The sequence below is a fragment of the Bombus affinis genome, chromosome 2 (assembly GCF_024516045.1).
Source record: "Bombus affinis isolate iyBomAffi1 chromosome 2, iyBomAffi1.2, whole genome shotgun sequence".
Lineage (NCBI taxonomy): Eukaryota > Metazoa > Arthropoda > Insecta > Hymenoptera > Apidae > Bombus > Bombus affinis.
Genome location: NC_066345.1, coordinates 13,696,224 through 13,717,863, shown reverse-complemented (window position 1 = coordinate 13,717,863; position 21,640 = coordinate 13,696,224). Strand labels below are relative to the sequence as shown.

Below are 21,640 nucleotides of genomic sequence, written 5' to 3'. Positions count from 1 at the left end.
AATGAAAGAATGATATCGGTTGTCGAATAAGCGATAAAAAGAAGCGTGATCAAGAAACAATTTTTAAAGAAGAAACAAACAAATATGTATAAAAGAAATAAATATGAAAATCAAGAAGAAAATGAACTAGACAATTAAATGAAATAGCTGGTGCACAAAGATACATGTGTGATACCAAGCGCGAAAATATAGCGGAACGGAAGAGCGACAAAAGGGTGCGGTAGTCCCTTCTGTCCGACCGGACGTAGAGATATGGGTGCTGAGAAAGCTCAAGGAAGGGGGAAGAAAGCTTCATTCGCTACCTTTCTCTCCCGATGTTAGTTTCTACGCGTCACTAGTCTAAATGTGCTACCTCCACACACATAAAGCTCTTTTAATTTTTTTTTTCCACTGAGTGCCTCTTGCTCGCTCTCTCTCTCTCTCTCTCTCCCTCCCTCCCTCTCTCTCTCTCTCTTTCTCACACACACACACGCTCGCTTTTTTGGCTTCAAAAAGTCAACAGAGAGGGACTACTACGATATATATGTATACTTAGCAGATGTATGATACATATTACGCCTGTCGTTCGACTCTTCTGATGTGCTTCAATATATTTACCGTTCTCTTTCGGAGCATGTCGCATCCCATCGTGTACATTTTTGCTCGTATTTGTCCCAAAAATCTTAATTTTTCTTTCGCCCTTCGTTTCTTAGTTTTCGGTGAAACAGGTGGGCGGAAAAATGAACGAGACGGCCGAGAAAGAAACCATCTCAAATTGATCAGCCCGTTTCGCTCGAGTTCTCTTTATCTTTCTCATCGCTGGGTCTTAACCCCTTAATGCTTATGTGTCGTCGCGGTCTGATCACCGAAGCGGATGATTCAATTTATGGTGCGTCGTCTTTTAGACTGTTCGTTTGATGCTGCTAATGTTTTCTGATAGACATTGATGAATGAATAGACTGTTCGTATGAACGGTTCCGATCCATCGATCGGTTCTCCGAACAGGCTGTGTTCACTGTCATCTTCTTTGCCAGTTCTGTTCTTTATGCATGCGAGTGTAAATTCGAATTTTCTTGACCACTGCTTACTGGACTGACATTTATTCCTGTTGGATGGTTGGTCGTCGAGTAATATCATTATTTTATTGTAGAAGATTAATAGGAAAACGTACTCTTTCACGTGCTTTTTTGTCCTTTGTGAATTTTTGCGAATAATCAGACGCTTTGGAATTTGTTTAATAAACAGTGTATTATTTTGAATAAAATACGATATCCGGATATTTAAATCCCAATTAATTATAAGAATTCCAAGATTTACGAGTTTACGTACTTAGGTATAGCTCATTAAAGGAGCACGTTTTCGCTTCGAGCAGATAACAACTTTAGCGATTAGACGTTTTTATTCTGTTCCAGTGCGTTACTTCGTTACGATTATTTTCATTGTCGTTCTCCTTTCTTACGCTAGTGCCGACAGGAACCTTCATTTGTAATCCTCTTTACGATACAAAGAATTCATTGCAATTATCCCTCGAACCAAATTTCATAATACGTGATTTCATAATTTGTTATACTGATAAGAACGTCCATTTGTAATTCTCTTTACTTCCTAAAATACAAAAACTTGGTGGCAATTATCTTGGAATCTAATTTTGTAAAATAAAGGCCGATGATATTTAACATAAAATTCAATCGTCGCATCAAGGGGTTAAATCTCGTAGAACCAACGATATTCCTAATTTCTTCTTTTCATCCTATCATTAATATTTTCTATTTGTCTTTTATCTCTTATTTTGTCTTCTGTTACGGTGTACTCAACAATCTCCACAGCGAAGCGGAAACAATTTGATGGTGGCTTCTTTGCTGGCTGATTCATTTGGCATTGTATTCCTTGAACACTCACATATATATTTCCATACTCATATTTACAATAAGTGTTTTCCACAGGTGAAACGATAAAACGTTTGCCCTCGTTATAAATACGAATGTATATATATATATTATATAGTATATTAGGCACTAGGCTAGCACATAATCCTTGCACGTAAGAATGTTTATCTCTTTTCTAAACATCTGTCATATACATATAATATTTATATGTATGTATATATTTATATATATATATATACGTTTGTACATATACATGTGTATGCTGTATACAGATCGCAATTTAATATATATATATTCGTCGGCAATTACACGTGAATACCGCGAATCCTTTTAAAAACGCTGGATCTGATCGCGAAACACGTTCCTTTTCAATCTTCCTTCTTTTATTTGATCGGACAAAGAGAAACGAAATGGCGCTCGAAAGACAGTGCACGCATTTCAGTCCATGGTTTTTCGTTTTCTCCTCGGTCTGCGTTTCATCCTCTAGTTTTATACGGCAGTCAACGAGTCGTCGAGTCAGTGGAGATAAATAAAATACAGAAACGTGAAACACCTGATAAATAGCAATTTGATCGACAAACTCTAATTAACCGATGCTTAAAACGAACTAGTATTGTACTAAAATCTTTGAAGAAATTTCTACTTATGCTTTTTTAATTTTATTCCCTTGAAACATGGATGGTATCTTTCTCCAAGCTTTTGCAATTGCTGACAGTATATCGTAACATTTATAGTTTCGTTTGAGCTACATATTTCAAGGATGAAGCTATCGACGAACATACATCGTCAGTTTTTAAATCAGAACGTATCGATTTCTATAAAGAAGATATTGGAAAATTAAGATTGCTTTTTATTGATAATGGATAATTCCATAGTATATTGAATGAAGTATTCTGTTACATTTCAAAACGTTGTATTTTCAAGACACCAAAAGCTTTTAACTGATCCCTGTATGTATTTTCAGATACTACACTCGGCGAATAGAATCGATAAACGTAGCTTTTAAGTTTAAGAAACTTTCAAATTGAAAGTTACTTTTGTTGCAAAAATTGCAATATTCCATGCAGACCGATGCAGTCACAAAACCGTGAATCACAGCGTCGAGTTTGTACTTTGAGTTAGGATTAGGTTTCAGCTAGATTAGATCTGGGTTAAGTTTGGATTAAATTTCAGAAGTTCCCTAAATTCAAATCTAATATTTCCGGTCTCTACTCGTTTCGTACGTATTATCAGAAAATACACGTATAAATTCGTCAAAAATTTCCTATGCCCTAAAACAAAATTTAACCTGTATCCTACATTTTGTAATTTTCTCACGACCACTGACTCGACTCGCACACGTATTTCATCATGCAAATAACAGCTATTTCAATAAACGCCATCGATGATCAATTCGACATGTCAACCAAAGAAAGACATTTATTATAAGAACAAAAAAAGAGAAAAAAGAAATGTTTCCTCGAGTGCTGCAATCGACAGGATCGTGGCTCGGTTATTACCATTATACGTTGTTGCTCGAAGGACCAGCTCTACTCCATTTCCTCGCCAGAGGAAAATATCCGATGCGAAATAGACGGGAGGATTGAAAATTGTAACGGTCGACGATAGGATCGAATAAGAGGGATAGAAAAAAAAATGTCCACGTGGAAATGGAAGCGACTGGCGAATGGTGACGAATTTCATTTTCGAGGAACGATTCTATGCGGCAGAAATTAACGACAGAAAAATTGTGTTCCTCGTGCTGGCTTTGTTCATTTTAATGCTCGCTTGTGAAAATTTGCTCGTTTTTACAAGTCGTTCTCCATTCTGCTGTCCGATTCGCTATATATCGGGACAAAGAGAGGGATTGCAATATATACGACGACTATAATTTCCACGGAACAATGTAATAACTTCATGCGTCCATCAACCAGTCTCGTGAAATGACTTCGAGCTTACTTTGAATTTTCGTACTTCGACGAGGTGCTGATCGTTGGAAGAAGTTGGAGGAAGTCGGTAATTCGAAGTTCTTTAACAACCGCGTGCAAGAGACGGAGAAGATGCCTATGAAAAGGAGGAACATCTTTCCAGGAAGGTACCGCACTTGTCCAGCACTTAAGTCACGATTGCGTTATCGCAATTTCGCGATGCACACAGCAGGAATGCCATGTGTCTCGAAAATAGATTCATGGCTCTCGACATTGCACGGTGCGCTTCATATCGCCAGCTAGCTTCATGTTGTTGCCTCCTTGACTCTTCTCCTTCCTGCGTTAAGTCACGTTCATATGTCCGTCCTCGTTTGGAAACGCGTCGCCTATTTATAACGGGCTCTCTGTTTCGGGGCGAACCGAGTTCCTCGAACGAGCTTGCGCTCGCTGTACGCAAAAGTATTGGCACTCAGAGATTATAATAAAGTAGAGATGTTACTTCGTCTTGGAGTTACCCGGTATGGGTTCTACGAGTCGTTTTTCTTTCCTTTTATTTTGGTAGAATTTAGGGGAGTTGTAGGAATTTTATGGAATTATGCAAGTTGTTTCTTAGGAATTTGTGTGTTGGGATATATGGCGCTTGATATAAGAAAGAAATTGATCCTTTACTTTACTGTATTTTGCAGGAATTTAGAGAATTATGGAATCAAGACATTGTAATTTTTGGATATTTGGTATTTCTGATAAAGAAAAGAATCAATTTAGAGAATTTCATGGAAACAAGATACGATTTCTGGACATTTGGTACTTGTGACATAGAAAAGGATAGTTTTTTTTGGTAAGGGAATATGATTTTCTACTCTGACAGGAATTATGTGTAGCATAATGAAGGAAAAATGAAAAGTGTTAGTTGCAGAACTGGAACAGAGGTAGAAGTTGCAAAAGATAGTAAAATTTATGCAAATGGAAGATATTTACATGAACGTTGCCATGTTGAAATATAGATATATGGTAGTTATTCATGGAAGTTTTAGAAAGGCATGAATTTTACACTAAAAAAAGTGCAATGCATTAAATATTATGAGAAAGGGTATAACTCAAAGAACAACTATTCATAGAAAAGTTACATACAAATGAAAATTTTGTTCAACATTAAACGAAATATATTTCAAACCATTTTTGAAGATTTAAATTTCCTATCAATGTATATACATCCATAGCCTAATCACTACGCAACACCACATTATCCTAAACCACAGTTTCAGATTGAACAGATTGAAAAATTGCTTTCCTTACGTTTGCTTATCTGTAGCCTTCATATTTATATATTCTAACACTAACAACACGTTTGAACTGAAACTTACAGACTTTATCTTCCTATTATTATCCAAAAACATTGTATTTAGTTTGCAATTAGCAATTGAAATTAAGAAAAGAGCTTCTACCATTCCGCGTCAGACTGTTTTACGCGAGTTCATAAACAATTTCACAGCTACAACAGCTCTTTGTGCCAACACTTTCAACTCCGATCTTGCGCGTTTTTTCCACTCGGAAGCTGAGAGCCGGGAAACAGAAGGCGTCTCTCTTCGCCGGGGCCCATTTGCATCCTCCTCGAAATTATCTCACCGACGCCGGTTTCTGATCTTCCCGACCGAAGCAGTTTCGCGGCAGACTCTGCGGCGTTTTAAGTTACAAAATTGCATCTCCGCGAGACGCGGTAAGCTACACAAGAAGAGAAGGGAAAAGAGAAGATCGAACAAGAGGACAGGATGCAGTTTACCAAGGTTCTTGCGCTCTCTATTATAAGTTACTGGCCGCGAGGCCAGCCTCCGGAGTTTTAATTGCGTTACAAGCGAGCCATTATCCCGAGTTTCACCGATTAATCTCGAAATCTGCTTCCTATCCGCGCGTTTTCCCGCTACCATCCTGACTTCCCGGTTTGGTCAAGAAAACTCACGCCAGATCAAGAGAAGTTAATCAAACGATACTCTCTGTTAGAAGATTCGTCCCATATAATGCAAAGGTTGATCAAGAAATATTTGGTTTGTTAAATATATTTTGATACTTACTAAATGGAGGAGGAAGTAAGAAGGCAGATATTTTGGGAAATTTCAAATTTTTGATGATAAAGATAGTATAATAAGAAGTTTGATAAAAAATATGTGGATTGTAAGTATTTCCTTGTTTTCGAAGGGAAGAGCTCAAGAAAACGACGTTATTTATGAATGAGCAAAGAAATAGAACAAAATGCTGATTATGAATGAATAGAAGAATCCTAAAAGGCTATGATAGAAGAGCTATGATAGAAACCTATTTATTCAAATGAAATTTTAATTAGTGTCAAATGAACTGCACACAGAGCTGATTTATTTGAACACAAATTTGCCTGAATGAGAAATTAAATAACCTTCTATTATATGAATTATTATATCGTTTTCAATTAATCAAATTAGATAAAGAGAAATCTCCTGTAGTTTCGAAATGACCATTCCAGCGTATAAAATAATATTTGATGAGCAAAATCTGATAACAGTAGACGTCAGAAATCTTTTCATCGCGAGAACCTCACAGACATCTTTGCACAAACGTGCAGATGAATCAATCAGATAGACGATTAAATCGTTTAAACGAAAAAAATAGTGGAATCGAATCAGGTCACCGAGCAATTTCACGTGGTCTTTTATTTCCGGAGCTGGTATCGTCCAAACCGGAGCGGCTTCGCCATTAACGCGTTCGTGAATTATATTTCACGGTGCGGTTTACCCAGCCACGAATACTCCGGATAAGACTTGCACAGCCCGATTTTTATCGATTTTCAGCGTGGTCAGGACGTGGAAAATACGTAGCCTGACGAAAATGCGTTCTACCGGTTCGTCTCGTAACGTAGTATATCCGTCGGCCGACGAAGAGAGTTAAAACCCATTATTTTACTCTTTTTCTCGAAACTGGATTGGTAATTCTGCCGAAACGTTCGCGAACGCGTCGTGAAAAAGGGAGATCCACGCAATCTCGACGATTCGCTCTCTCTTTCTCTTTTCTCTTGTATTGTCCATCTCTTCAAAAGCGATTTAACTTGGACAAAATTAAGTTAGGACACGGTTGAATCAAATCTCATTCTAATGGAGCTTCGTGGATGTACGACGGTGCTACAAATTACGAGAAATCCTCCTCCACCTCCTCATCTCTCTCTCTCTCTTTCTCCTTCCTCCGCCTCTTTTCTCTACGTTTGGCAATCGTTCAACGAGCCTAGCGGATCGATCGGAAAAGGACAAGGATAGGTTTTCGCGAGACTCGAACAGCAGAAACGATTTTCTCGCTCGTTTCCGTCTGATTCTGAGGCGACCTATTGTCTTCGCCGGCGCGAAAACGCTTCACGCGCCGACGAGCACGCTCCTCGTGCCGCGAACCTTGCTCAAAAGCAGCCTCGAAGATGAAAACGCTCCTCTTCGTCTTCGACCGAGAGACGAGTTTTACATGCCGTGCACTGTGTCTATTCGCGTCCCTATTTCTCTCTCTGTTTCTCGGGCGCGCGCTACCGGAAGCGACTCGCGTACTTCTACGCGCTCTTTACAAGAGGGCGAAGTTGAAGACGGTCGAAAGTCGAGAATTCCGTGTTCGAGACGCGAGGATTCGAGGAACACGCGCAGATTCGCGAAAACTAGTCGCGATGCGATCCCGTGGTTCCGGGGAAGAAGAGGTTCCTCGAGAACTAGCCGGAAGTGGGATCGGTGCCTCGTTAACTACTGTTTCTTCGTCGAGTTCTCGCGTTTGGGAATGCATACTCTGTTCTATTGAACGAGTTTCCCTTGCAGACTCGACGAGTTGCGCGAAGTTGAGGTTTTAGGTGACTCGTTGATATGCTTTTGAGAAATATTTTTTTCTTTTGATTAAATGGATGGAACGGCCGTGAATAGAAAGATGTGATTGATAATAAAGTAGATGTTGGTGCATGGTTATACAGTGCGAATATGTGCGTTGATATTTAAAAGGATAATTCACGAATGTTTTATTTTTAGCATAAATAAGACTTTCATAAATTATGATTTAAGATGGTGATGATTGGAGTAGATTAAGTAACATGTTGCCCGTCAGATGAATTTTGGATGTCTCTGTGATGGATTTGGACAAACTAAGCTTACGTTTAGGAGACATCTCTACTTTTTCATTGATTTCAATTAAAGGAACACGAGGCGCCAAATAATGTCTTCACCTAAACCGTCAAAATATTTGGTAAAATACCGATATTTTATATCGTTACCATAAGATTAAAATTAGGATATTTTTAGACGTAGTCGAGATCTGTTGAATGCTATAAGATATTTGAAATGCAGTTTCTTATTTATCTCAGAATAGTCAGCCTAATAACATAGATGTATATCAATTTAAATAAATCATCAATGTACATTAACATTCACCTGTATACTTGTACGACTTTTATTTACCAATTTCCAGCGCAAATTTTCGTCATATTTCGTCTAAACAAAAAAAAAGTCACAAATTTTCAGAGCAAAAAATTCCGCCCGCTTCTTCTCGGAACCACAGTGTTTCTTCTTGCATTGTTCGATTCCATTTCATAGAAATCGCGAGATTTTTCATCCATTCACTCGTATAATACATCTAATATACATTCGTTCGTCTCGGCACTCGAGAATCTTAGGCCAGCTCAGGATTCGATCGATCACAAAGAAAAAAAAAAAAAGAAAAGAAAAAGAAAAAAGGAAAGCGATCAAACATACACAACCCACTTGCGCCTTTATCTTCACGGCCGAGCCGGTTCACGTGAAATATAACCTCGTACGACTCGTTTACATGAATCTAAAACGCGACATTCTGGGCGAACGCTCGACACGCGACAGTTGAATCGTGTACGATCATTCATTCCCTCGTGCTGCCACCAGAGATATTCCCATACTAGCGATATCTTTTTTATTCATAGAAACATGATAGATCGCACGGACAACGATAGTCTGGTGCAGGTGCTTGTTATCATTTTCAATGGAATCGGAAATCCACAAAAAAGTCAGCCGCGTAATTCGTTCCAAACGCTCATCTTCTACCAATTTATGGAATGAAATTTCTTTTTCGTTGCATTTACTTTGCGATTTATGGAAATCTTTCAGATGTGTGTTTTGAATCTTATTTGTATAATGATTTGAGTAAGATTCGTAAGAAGTTTGTGCATTGATAATTTGAAAGATATTGCTGTACAAAGTTTATTTAATCCTGCTCTATTATGTGCAACGATAGCAACTGCAGAGAAAATATAAACCGAGTTTCCTTACATGTACCTTCTAATATTTTTAGTTTCTTGATTTAGTGCCAGCTTGTAGTAAAAAGTTAACGATATATGTATTTACTATTTTTAGACAAAATAAAATTGAAATGTTAACATTAACAACGCGTCTTTTCTATCATTTTTAGCATGGTTAATTCGTTAAAACTACTCTGATGGAACTTTGGATGGATGAAACTACTCTTGGAACCGCGCTGCCAAGTGCATTTCCGTCGGAGCGCACGTGGATATATCGACGAGGACAACGACGGTGAAGTCAGTTTGTAAATGGCCATCGCAGAATAAAATCGATAACGAACCAGTTCGTCTTTCCTTTCCCTGCCTCCTCTTGCAAATTTTAATTACTGCGCTCAAAGATATAAATCATTCGTTTCGTGCATTACTAATAACTATTCCTATACGAGAAAAGAGGATATTCTGTATAAAAATGTTGTTGAATAGCAATAATTACTGTGCGTAGTTTGATAGACCACATCCGATGGAACACATTATCGTACAATGAATAAGAAACCATTGATATATACAAAATCGTGCACCAGAAACTCGTTGCGTTTATGCTATGACCGATATACATGTTGTACATATATGTATGTATGTATGTAGCTGAAAGCTGTTATCAACAATGTTATTACACATCTGTCGCTATTAGAACGTTCACCCACTTTCGTTCTTACAATTCTTCTTACACCTAAGCACACTCAAATAATGTGTTAACATACAATCGCTGGTCACGTGGAATCCCTCGAGTACTTACAAAGGTACGTGGTGTGTTCGATGGAATGAGAGTGTCGCCAACGAAAAAGACAGGCGAACGGCGCTAAATTAAATGAAACGAACGCTACCAAAAAAGAAATAATAAACATAATAATAGAAGAATCAACAAAACTAAAGAGGCATTTAAAAAAAGGGAATAAAATACAATAAAATATATATATATATATATGAAACAATAGAAGCGCATGCCATGCGATCGTAATCTAACATCTAACAATAAGAAAACCCAAGGCAAGAGCGAACATTTAAGAGATCGAGGTTGCGACGACCCTGTCGCATTCGTTGAACGATGACTCGCGATCGATACTCGTGGACTCGTGGACAAGGGGCCATTTGTATTTCAGACGCGACAGAGTATTCAGTGTACCGTGTACCTCGAGACTCGATGCTCGATATTCGATTTATTTGCCTCTTATGAAGCACCTTTCCTTCTCTTTACTTCTTTTTTTTTTCGTCCTCGTTCTTTTGCTTCTCACTCCAACGAAAAGAAAAAAAAAAAAGAAAAGATACGTACAAATCAGCGTGGATGATCGTGGCGACGTTCGTAATCGATAATCGTGACGGTGGTTGTGACGATAATACTAATGGTAATGACGATACACACGATATACAAAATAAGTGCGGTCAAGTAAACTAATTGACGACGATATTGACAATATATAGCGACGATGGTAATAATAACAATAATAATGATAATAATAATTATAGTAAACCGTAGCAGTAGCGTACGTCGTGAATATAATAATAATAATAATAATAATAGTAATAAAATAATAATAGTAAATAACGCTAATAGCAATGGTAGAATTAATAATAATAATAATAGTAATAATCGATAATCATAACACACATCATGCGCACTAAACACGTATGGTCCAAGAGCTAATCAAGCAGGACTAAGTCCGATCACTTGGTAAAAAAGTTAATGAAAATTTCCCAAGAGAGAAACAATGAATAACAATTAAAAATAAAAAGAAAAAAAAATGTATTAACCATACACAAGAGGAGAGAAAAAATCGTATATGCAATCTGGCTGAAAAATGAACCCAGTTAAGAAAACTAATTTTTAGGCGCAATTTAAAAGTATAAATGGTTAAGAAAAAAGGTGCTTTCTCCCGTTTCGTGCGGATACTCTACCATTTGGGTTTCGGTTTATCGTTTATAGACATATTTAGCTTTTTATTCTTTTTTTTTTTTATAACTCGCGAATAATTCGTGTACTCGGTCACGATCATATTTATCGACGATCATATCGTGTCGTCATGTTCACATGTCCTATGTGAGTTCTTTTAAGAAGTTGAGGGGTTCAGTTCAGCGTGAAAACACGCGAAGCGTGGTTTAAGTAAGTCTAAGTATTTGCAAGTGTATCTTTTTCTTTGGCTCTAAACGTGTAAAAACTCCTCGGATGTCCCTCCTCGAGAAAATTGGTAAAAAAAACCCACAAACAGAAAAAGAGAAAAGTAGTTAGCCACAGGCAGGTCAGGCTATATGCAAAGAGCGCTAGTTCAGCTCGGACGAAAACGGATTTTTCGCGGACGATTTATCCCGGTGTTTTTTTTCTTTTTTTTTTTGGAATTTTCTTTTCCTCAACGGACGTGTTGCGTCTGTAGAGAAATGGTAACGAGTTGCGTTCGTGTTTCTACGTGTACACCACGAAGAAATTGTTTCATCCCTGTAGCTCTACTCGTTGTTCCTTTCCTTTGTCCCGTTGAATCGTTCGTTGCAAACCGAACCGCGAGAATCGCGAAAAATTCCATTCCAAAAATATTTGTACTCTACTAAGTGGCGAGAAACAAGAAAATACCCTTGGCAGACCCGACATTAAATACAATGTTAGCTAGTTTTTCGAATAACGTTTCTTATTCCTTTCGAAATATTGAGCAAATTGTATTAGATTGCTGCATAATTTCTGTTCGCCTCTTCGTTCACACATGTAAGTAGACTATCAGTGTTACAATAAACACGTATAACATTGCTATATAAGTTGATATAATATAAATAGTGTTTTTAGAGTTTACAGATCAAACGAATAAGATGTTTTCATTGATCTTTTAATCAAGCATTTAAAAGGTTTCTTTTTTTTAATAATGACTAGACTGTGAATATTTATGCAAATTTGTATTTATATGAAAATAATTAAAAGAGTATGATTCGCTTATTAAATATAATTATGACTACTATGCTTTAGGTGTTTTATGTAGTTTTGCATTTTATGTGCATTTGATGCCACATTTTCACCAACGGATTCTCACTTCTTTTTTTCTAGCAGAGAATAGTTTGGACGGAAGGAATTAAATAATTTCGAGGCCATAAGATATATAACGAGTCCTTTCTTAAATGACAGATTCCAAGATTTTTATAAAAGAGGCATAACGCACATAAATATATCGTGTAAATTTGTAGAAAATTGACTCTCACGAGCCAGAATTTACGAAGCAACCTAATACATATATATTCGTTCTTATTCCCTGTCGACGATCGAAAAGTCGAAAATTCAATTGTACGAACACTCCTACACAATGTGGTGAACAGTTTTGTCTTCAATGTAGTACCTTGCGCGTTTTAACACTAAGCATTTGGCAATTTAAGGCAATAAGTGTCTCAGCCTCTTAATTTAATGTTATGTTAAAATGAATTCACGATGCACACAACGATACATCTAATGCTTCGATGATCGTGATATTATCCTTTGAATAAATTGATTTTCGAGCTGGACACACAACGCTATTCTGCAATTTACTTTGAATAATTCGCGAATATTCACAATTTATAATATTCCACCCGAATGTTGTCCCGATCCGATCATCAATCTACATTATACTAAATCTTCAATCACGTGCGAATCCTTCAAACAATAAAATTTTGCCTGGAAATAATGCTAAAACACGAAACCGTACATTCCCTGGACAAAAAAAAAAAAAAAAGGTAACGACGCGAGCATACGAACAAGTATACCGTTAAGACGCGCTACTAATTTACAACGGATTACGATCATTTTCATTTCTCGTTTCCTCCACTGTTTTTCAACACATCGAACATCATCGAATCCCACTTATTCGCTAACGTTTCTACGTTGGAATGTTGTGCACCGGTCTAACAATAAGTGACTCACTTTACAATAATCGTTAATCGCGCGCGCGCGCGTGTGTGTGTATGCGTATGTGTGTGTAGTTAGTGTTTGGTTTGTGTGCTAGTTGCGATACATCTTTGCGAACTTCACGCGCGTTCGACAAATGAAACACGCGGTAGAAACACGTTTATAGGGTAAAAAGTGAAAACCTGGCGAACACGGAACGTATTACACGAGAATTTCTTTTCTCATCTCTTTTTTATCCATTGCGTTTTGTGTCTCTGGTTGTACTCTCTCTCTCTCTCTCTCGCTCTCTCTCTCTCTCTCTCTCTGATATTATATAGCAACATTCGTACGTTCGTATTCGCATACCACTTTTTTTAAAACGTGTACACTATAAATTGGAAAGATTAGAGTGTGAACAGCGACCGTTCATGACATTGATCTCTTTTAATATTTTCTGCATTTTTATTTTATGTTTGTTTCGTTTACTTTTTCTTTCTTCTTTTTTTTTTTTGTTTTGTTTCTTTTAAATAGCTAGAAATAGGATCGTTATTGCTGTAGCAATGGCGGTCACGGTGAGCTTGCGAGTATCTCCAGCGGAAGTAACTATATTGTAGTCCACATTGGGGCCCGTAGGTTCTGAATGATAAAAAGTGACTTGTAGAAGGATCGTTTTTTTTTTTCGTTGTGTCTTGATTATGTTTTTTTTTTTCTTAAAGGAAGGGAAGAATATCTAATATGCCTAAGGTGCCCATATATCGAATGGCTACCGGATAGTTCATCTAAAGTCGCTTTTCTACAAGGGTCAAGGGGACTGAGGACACTTCGTTCATGTTCAACCAATTAAAAAGGATAAGTTTACGTGTAAACAATATTTCTCTAATTACAAATATTATTATAAAAAAAAAAAAACGAAAAAAGGAACGCAATGACGATGTATCGAAATACCTCAATGACCCTTTTCCCTCCTCCTTGAGTGAATAAAATAAAAACAGAGGCGAAGTGATTTGTAAACGGTCTCTCTCGTCGGGTTGAAAGTAAAAAAATGAAAAAAAAAGGACGACATATCAATCGGTGCAATAGCCTCGTGCACATATATATATAATGTAATAATTTTAAAGAGAAATTACGACTTGATGTATATAAAAAGGGCGCTAATGAAATACCGATGTAAATATATATATCTGAAGATGAAGAAAATGGCGAATGAAACGAACACGTTTCGAGGACACAGTGACTCGCGAAAGTATTCCAATACTTGTCATAAAATATAAAACGTACAAAAATATAAAAATAATCTGAATATTGCAAACATATGCGGTATATACCGTAGAACATTTGTAGAGTACAAAAGTAATGGACTATTTGACTTGTCGTTTCTGCAAAACGTGATACATCTATTCTTCCATCAAGCATCTTCTAGCTTCTACATAAATTTTCACATTTTTTTCAAACTATTTCGGTATAATTACAAAGAAATAATGATATATCAGACGATTTTTTAAAATTTATCTTTGAATTTATCATTATTTAAATCATCAACCCTCGACGAATGAACGAATTAAGTATCTTGAAAATCAAAATATTAATCGCGTTCTTATGTAATAAATCAAACAGTAGACGAAAAGTAACGTTGATCGGTTTAGCCTCTGAAAGGTTAAACATTCATTCACAGAAAGTTCTCGCAAGTATTCGAATACTTTGGCGAGCTACTGTATGGTTAAAAACGGTGTGAGAAAAAAAGTGTAAAGAGAAGATAGAAAAAAAGAAAGGAGAGTTAAAAGATAGAAACTTACCTCTGGCGGTCTTAAACTTCCCAGAGCCTGGCTTACTGAAACCCATTATGTTGTGCGCCTTCAGTTCCACTTTGTAGAACGTGTCGGAGTATAAGTTCTTGATCCAGTGTTTCAGCCTTCCTTGTGTCTTGATGTCTTCTGTTCGACAGGTATTCTCTAACACCTCCCACTCGCCAGAAACGCGTTTTATTTGACAGTATTTGATCTGGTACATGTCAATCGGCTCGCCGTTATCGGCTGGCGCCAACCAAGTTAGCTCGTATTGATTGTTGAACCTGGACACATCGTACTCTGCGCTAGGCATCATTATCTTTGGTTCGTTCGGGAACGTCCTTCCGGGCGTGATTTCGCGATAGTACGCTCCCCAGTTACCAAGGCCGACCACGTTTCTAGCTGCGAATCGGAACTCGTACGAAGTCTGTGGTTTCAGATCTTCCAGGACGTAGGATGAATCTGCAAACAATGAAAGGGATAACTAGTTTAGAGAGAGTTAGCTAACAGTAAATGCAAGAGCCGTCATCGTGGAAATGTTTTTGGCAGTGTATTTGATGTATGATTAGGAAGATTATTGGGTGATAAGAGGAAATTTAAATAAAAAATATAAAAAGGATAATTAGTTTAGATGGATGATCTTTGTATAATGATTTAAGTATATAAAAGTTGCAATTGTGGAAATATCTTTGACTTGATAAATAAATGAGAAAAGGAGTAATTAGTTCACGGATTGATACCGTGACAGTGATCTCTCATAGTATACATATCTATGAAATTGGAGAATTATTCACTAGATAAATAAAAAGAAGGTATACATAATTAGTTTGGATGAACTTGTTGCGGTCAAAGTGTGTTTAATAGTACATTTGACAGATGAACGATTACACCATGAATGGCAAGAGAAAAGCTATAATGAATAAAGAAAGGGATGAAGAATTCAAACAAATGGATAAGGATCAATCATGGTTAATAAATAATCATAACTATCCATTAGATGGTAGAAAGAAATTTTGCTAGCTCCAAAATGAACTCTACTCACTAGTAGACCACGTTTTGTTTTTCGCCATCATCCAGGTTTGTCCATCTTCCTTATACTGCACGGTAATTGTCTTCGCAAGGAGTTCAGGATTGGCGCTAGGTAGCACGAGATCGAATTTAATCGTAGTGGCGGTAATTTCAGACATCTTCGCCTGCAACACTTCTGCCGGCTTTGTGGCCTCTCTCAATTCGATATTGCGTTCCCGCGTGCCGTGCTTGTTAGACGCGATGCACTTGTAAGTGGTGTAATACCGCTTGTCCAGTGGGACAATCATCAGGGTAGACAGAGGACCGTTGCCCAGCTGCTTGATCATGCTGTCATTGTCGATTTTCTGATCGCCATACATGGTCCAACGAATGGTAGCGTTCGGTATGCTCTCGGCGATGCAACTGATGTTCACAGGTCTCTGCTCCCATGACCAAAAGCTTGTATTCTCCATGGAAGCGAACGATGGCGGAAATTCGACAGTTAAATGACCGTTTCTACGTGCTTCGCCTCCTGCGTTTTCAGCGATACATTCGTAGAGTCCATCGTTTGATCTGAGCGATTTATTGATCGTCAATGTACCGATCGTTTCGCCGTTCGTGTCATCGGCACTGTTCGTCAGCATGATTCTGTCGTCGTCTAGTTGCGTCCCTTTCACGTACGGTTTCTCTTCAGTCAGCTTCCTAAAGGTGACTTGGGGTGGAGGTTTGCCAAAGGCCTTGCAGACGAGATTCGCCTCGTTATCCTGTACCACGGTACTGTTTAAGAACTCCATGATCTTTGGCTTCACGATCACGTTCACCCTGATGTTCGTGTTCGCTTCACCGGCTAAATTTATCGCCGTGCATTGATACTCCCCTGCATCTTCGCGATTCACGTTCGTGATGGTTAATATTCCCGTATCAGAGTCCACCCCAAAGCGATTGGCGTTTGAAAGATTCTGGTGCGTGAGCGATTTCACCCAGGTGAATTTTGGCGGCGGTTTGCCATGAGCTTTGCATCGTATGCTTGCGTCTTCCCCTTCGATCACATCCACCGGGGCGGGGAACTCCTCCACCGTCGGCCGTATGTGGACCTGTTAAATGAAATGCAAACCTGTTCCGTGATAGCTGTGGCGGCATTATGGCTGGGATTGGGAATAATTGGCGCAGCCACTCCGGCCGAACCTTCCAAGGGGGATGGAACTATGTGCAACGCGGTGGGTATACAAACTAGAGGGGAATGAACGGACGAAATTCTGTCTGATATTTGACTTTACCTGGAACGTGTAGTAGCTTTTGTTTGCCGCATTGTTTACTTATTATAATTGGGTGGTATCTTAGCTTGGTCTTTAGAGGTGATCGATATCGAGGGTTTTTGATATGACTTTTTCTTTAAATTAGTGTTTGTCACGTGATTCTGTTGTGTTTTCGACGTTCATGCATATGATATGTGTAAACGAGGGATTTTTGATTTTTTATTTAGTTTGTACAGCATTGTCGGAAAGATATCAAATTAATCTCTACGTCTAATTACAACACAGTAAACCCTTATATAACGCGATGCTGTGTGTAGCGTAATATCGTTAAAAAATTGTTATTTGTTCTCGTATAACTCGATTTGGAAAATACCGGTGTAAACGAAATGCTTTCAAAAGAAATAATATCATAGAAACATTTATAAATAAAACATTCTTATCGCGCTATAGGAGGTCTTATTTAATTTCGAAATATAATTTGCATAAATATCAGTAGTCCAGAAATAAAACTGATAAACGAATACCCACCTCGACGCGAATAGGTCGTTCCCTCAGCTCTCCAGTGGTCAATACGTAAGCACGGCAAGTGTAGATGCCGTCGTCGGATTCTTGAACGTTCTTGATCTTCAGAGCATACGTGTCTATAATGTAGTGGTCGTTCGTCTTAATTAATTCGCCGTTGTACAGCCAGTCGACCGAGGGTGAAGGCCTTGCTCGCACTTTACACTGAATAGCGTAGTCTTCTCCCAGAATAGGATATTGATTGGGCGGTGCATTGTCCCAAGTGATCGCAACTACGGAACAGTAATTACACTTTGATACTTTTGTGTACACTGCTTCTTTATTTATCGAGACTAAAGCTTGGAAATTTCGTTCTACAGAATGTTTTTAAACGTTTACACAGACTTCTGGCGAACATTTTTCGTTTGTCTCTAAACAGATCCCAGGAAATGTTATACAAAGGATTGTTTGCATTTGTGAAATATGTAAATTGTTGTACTACTTTTTGCGAGGGAAACCTGCGAAACAACACGGATAAAGAAAAATAAAGTTTGCAAACGTGATTTTTGTCTGCATTTGATTTTTACATCTGACAACCTCTGGGATTTTTATAGCTGGAACGTTTGTAGAATTCGAGAAATTGAATCGAGAAAAATTTCAATGTTTCCTACACTACGAGTTAAACGAAAATTTAATTAAAGTTAAATGGAAACTCTTAACGTTCCAAATTCAAAGTCTGCGAGCTTAAATATTTGAGATATAAAAATACAACTTTTAATTCGGTTCTGTTGAAACTTCCTTTGAGTGGATTTATTAATGCTTTTTCTCGAAACGCCATGAAATGTTTCAAACGAGGAAATTAAAATGGCAGGAACTTGAATTTGAAATTTTTCCCCTTAAGATTGCACTTTATTTAAATCTTTTGCTCACCTATGGTATCGATCGTCACAGACTTCTCCAGCTGAATCGAATTCGCGTAAGTGGCCTTGCACGTGTATTTTCCAGCCTGTTGTTCTTGCAGAGAGTTGAAGAACAAAGACAAACTGTTGTCCTGGAGCAATTCCGTGTACATCGGCGGCTGCGAATGACCCGGGGTGCTACACGGGATAATTAAAAATCGCTATTATTACATCAACTTTTCATACGTTACACGACCATTCTAGTGATGATAACATTCTATAACGATAATGGTGATGACGATGAGTGGTATGTTCAGGTGAAATGTTGCAGAATGAATAGAAGAATTGGCTCGGTGTTTCACGAGTAAATTCAGAGATCGATATTATATTAATTACGACACACGTTTCACACGTGCTTTTTTTAACATTGTTACTTTCTTCCACAAAATAGTTATGTTTTATTATGTAAACATTAATACGATAACACTACTTATTATTAGAAAGAGTCACTTTCTATTATTAAAAATTTATTTTTTTTATTATTAAATTATAACAAATGATATGAGACAAAAAAATAGTTGAAACACGTAGAATAATTCTTTTAGAAAAGGTGGATATTTTTGTTTCTGAATTTCACGTTTATTACTTGTTACTTTATCAATCTATATAAACGAACTTATTTTTTAACTAATTTCATTGCTAATTTTACTTATTTTAACTTGCCAATCTTTTAACTAGTTTAGGAATGGAAGCTCTTTCCACCTAATCTTCGCTGTATCGCTACGAAATTATAAAATCAATAAAGCAACATTTTAAATGCAAGATCCGAGCGTTAAGGGGCTAAAACAAAGGAAAGAAACGAAACTCTGAATGTAACACTTTGTACCGCCGAATATCTCTCGAATCAGATCGTCCGAAATATCCGAGACGCATCGTGCAGCTCATAAATCGTTGGCAAAACATCTAATCCGTATTCTAACGCGAAACACCGAGCCGATATCGGTGAAATATCGTTACGAGATGGGGCTGTACACACGGTGAGAGCACAGTATCGCGTCGAATTCGGATCGATGGGCTGGTTTCGAAGGATCAGCCGGTTCGCAAATCGATCGACCTTAATTCGACGTAAGAGCCAGATCGAACCAAGACCTCTCTCAGAGACGGAAGATTGGTTCTACCTGGATCCTAAACTGGTGAACGCGGACAGCCAGCAATTTCGTCGTCTTTCGCGTTGTGCATGACCTGGGAAACTGGTACAAACGAGACGCATTCACATGGATTCACACAATTTAACAACACTGCATGACAGAGTACTGGCTCGAAGATAAGGTTCTGGTAAGGGAGAGATGTTGAATCGTGTTGTAATGAATAGCTTCGATACGAATTCGAATGGTTAGCTTGCTACAGATACACGCTTTAATGAATCCTTTCGATTAGGAAATGCGAGTTTCAGAGATTGGTGATCTCACAGAGAGAGAGAGGAACGTACAGATACAAATAACGATGATGTTGATCCTGGTTCGATCGGTTGTTAGGTTCACGTGTGATAGAGGGTTATGGGACTAGCTGGGTCTGGGTTGAAGTTGGTCGTTATTTCGTTTCTTCGTTGTCAGAATCGTTTATGTTAATCGATCCTTCGCGATTCAAGTCTTGAAATTCGATATTTTATTTCAATTGATTAATAGTCAGTCATTTATTTATAGATAGGGTACATTTTATATTTTCAAAAAAATTTTCTCTGTAGGCATATTTTCTGTCAAATTAAGGTTCCACGAAGGAGTACGTCTTGCATGTCGAGTATCGAATATGATTGATATTTCTAAAACGTCGTTTCGAACAATCGGATCACGTAATAAAAATAATGAAAATTGTATTTCGAGATTTTTGGGATAAATCTAAAGGCTTGTAACAGTATCTAGTTTCTTTCACAAAATGGTTCTTAATAAAAATAATAATAAGAAAAATAATAAGACTAGTCTCATCTACATCGTGCAATGTAAATTCTAAATTACAATTTATCAGTAGCATAAAAGATAGTTGGTTTACTTTTGACATAGCCAATTTTATATGAGCTATACTATTTGCAAATTTTCTGTCAGTGGAGTATATATTTCTCTACTAAACAAACATTCGTTAAGCCTTCACCCACGTAACAATCCAACATCACCTTCGACCGCAAGTAGTAACAGCCTGTAACAACCAGCCACGTATCCCGATTACTCAACTTCAACCTTTTCTCAGCCCCTATTTCTACGAACATCCATGAGATCACCTTAAGCGGAGTTAACCAAAAAGAGAACATTTCACGGACGATTACGGTACACTGAGAAGTGGCACGTGGAATTGGGAAACTGAGAGAGAAGACAAACGAAAGACAGGAAATAGGTGAAAACAGAGAAGAATGTGTTTCGTATGTATAGCGCTGCTTCTAAGTTAGTGGCTTACACACTGTGTTTATTACCGTAAATTAAGAATTTATGAAAAATTTGAAGATATACAAATGCACATATATCATACGAAATATATAAAATAACCAAAGTACATATAGCTTCTCATTACACAAACCTTCGCTCGAGTTCCGTTTCTTTAATCGCATTCGCGAAAAATAAGAATTCGTATCAACATGAACGATCTACAATAAAGTACGATATAAAGCTATCTTGAATATTTCCATAATATTCGTATAATTCTTCCATCATCTTTCTACAATTTCCTGACTAAATCGCTAATTGCGTGAAAAAGGAGCAAGTGTCCAGGAACTTTCGAGCAGCGGTGTATTACGCGACGATGCAGGGGAGATAGCGTTAGCCGAACGATAATGCAATAATACCCTTTCTTCTTGCCTAATCGGTGAACACGGGCAGTAAGTACGATTAATGAAACGGTTCTCGAGCGGGTACACGCGTCCCGCGCTGAATTTATCGGCCATTACTCGCCGCGACGAGCGGACATAATTATGCAAATCGCTCGGGGTCCGCGTAATCGAGCAAACACGCGATCCGACGAATCAGTTACCGAGGTTAACGCTCGTTGGATTGTTTGATCGCGGGGTTCAATATTTGCAAGACGCACGCCGCGATACATTATTTAGCCATGGAAGGATAGATCCTCGACGTTCGTCAGTAAACGCGCAGGATCGCACGGAAGACACGATTACACGCGATCAACGAATGGGTACACAAATGTATAATACACGATGAATGGTTTCGTTGATCCAGTGCTGTGCGAGCTGAGTACCAGGGAAGTGTACTTTTCCAAGCCCCTATGATATTATTAC

At 37.9% G+C, this 21,640-nt stretch overlaps 1 protein-coding gene across 5 annotated transcripts in view; it reads right to left on the bottom strand.

The window, feature by feature from the left end:
- The window catches only part of LOC126927006 (fasciclin-2), a 169,870-nt gene that overhangs the window by 7,110 nt on the left and 141,120 nt on the right, over nt 1–21,640 (bottom strand). For 4 of the 5 annotated variants that reach the window (XM_050743308.1, XM_050743300.1, XM_050743301.1 and 1 more), the window contains 4 exons: nt 18,395–18,561; nt 17,492–17,757; nt 15,742–16,801; nt 14,709–15,161 (listed from right to left, as the gene is read on the bottom strand). In XM_050743308.1, coding sequence (XP_050599265.1) covers nt 14,709–15,161; nt 15,742–16,801; nt 17,492–17,757; nt 18,395–18,561 — 1,946 coding nt within the window. Of the gene's footprint in view, nt 1–8,192; nt 13,552–14,708; nt 15,162–15,741; nt 16,802–17,491; nt 17,758–18,394; nt 18,562–21,640 lie in introns of those variants that run through there. The other variant, XM_050743326.1, reaches the window with a different exon arrangement.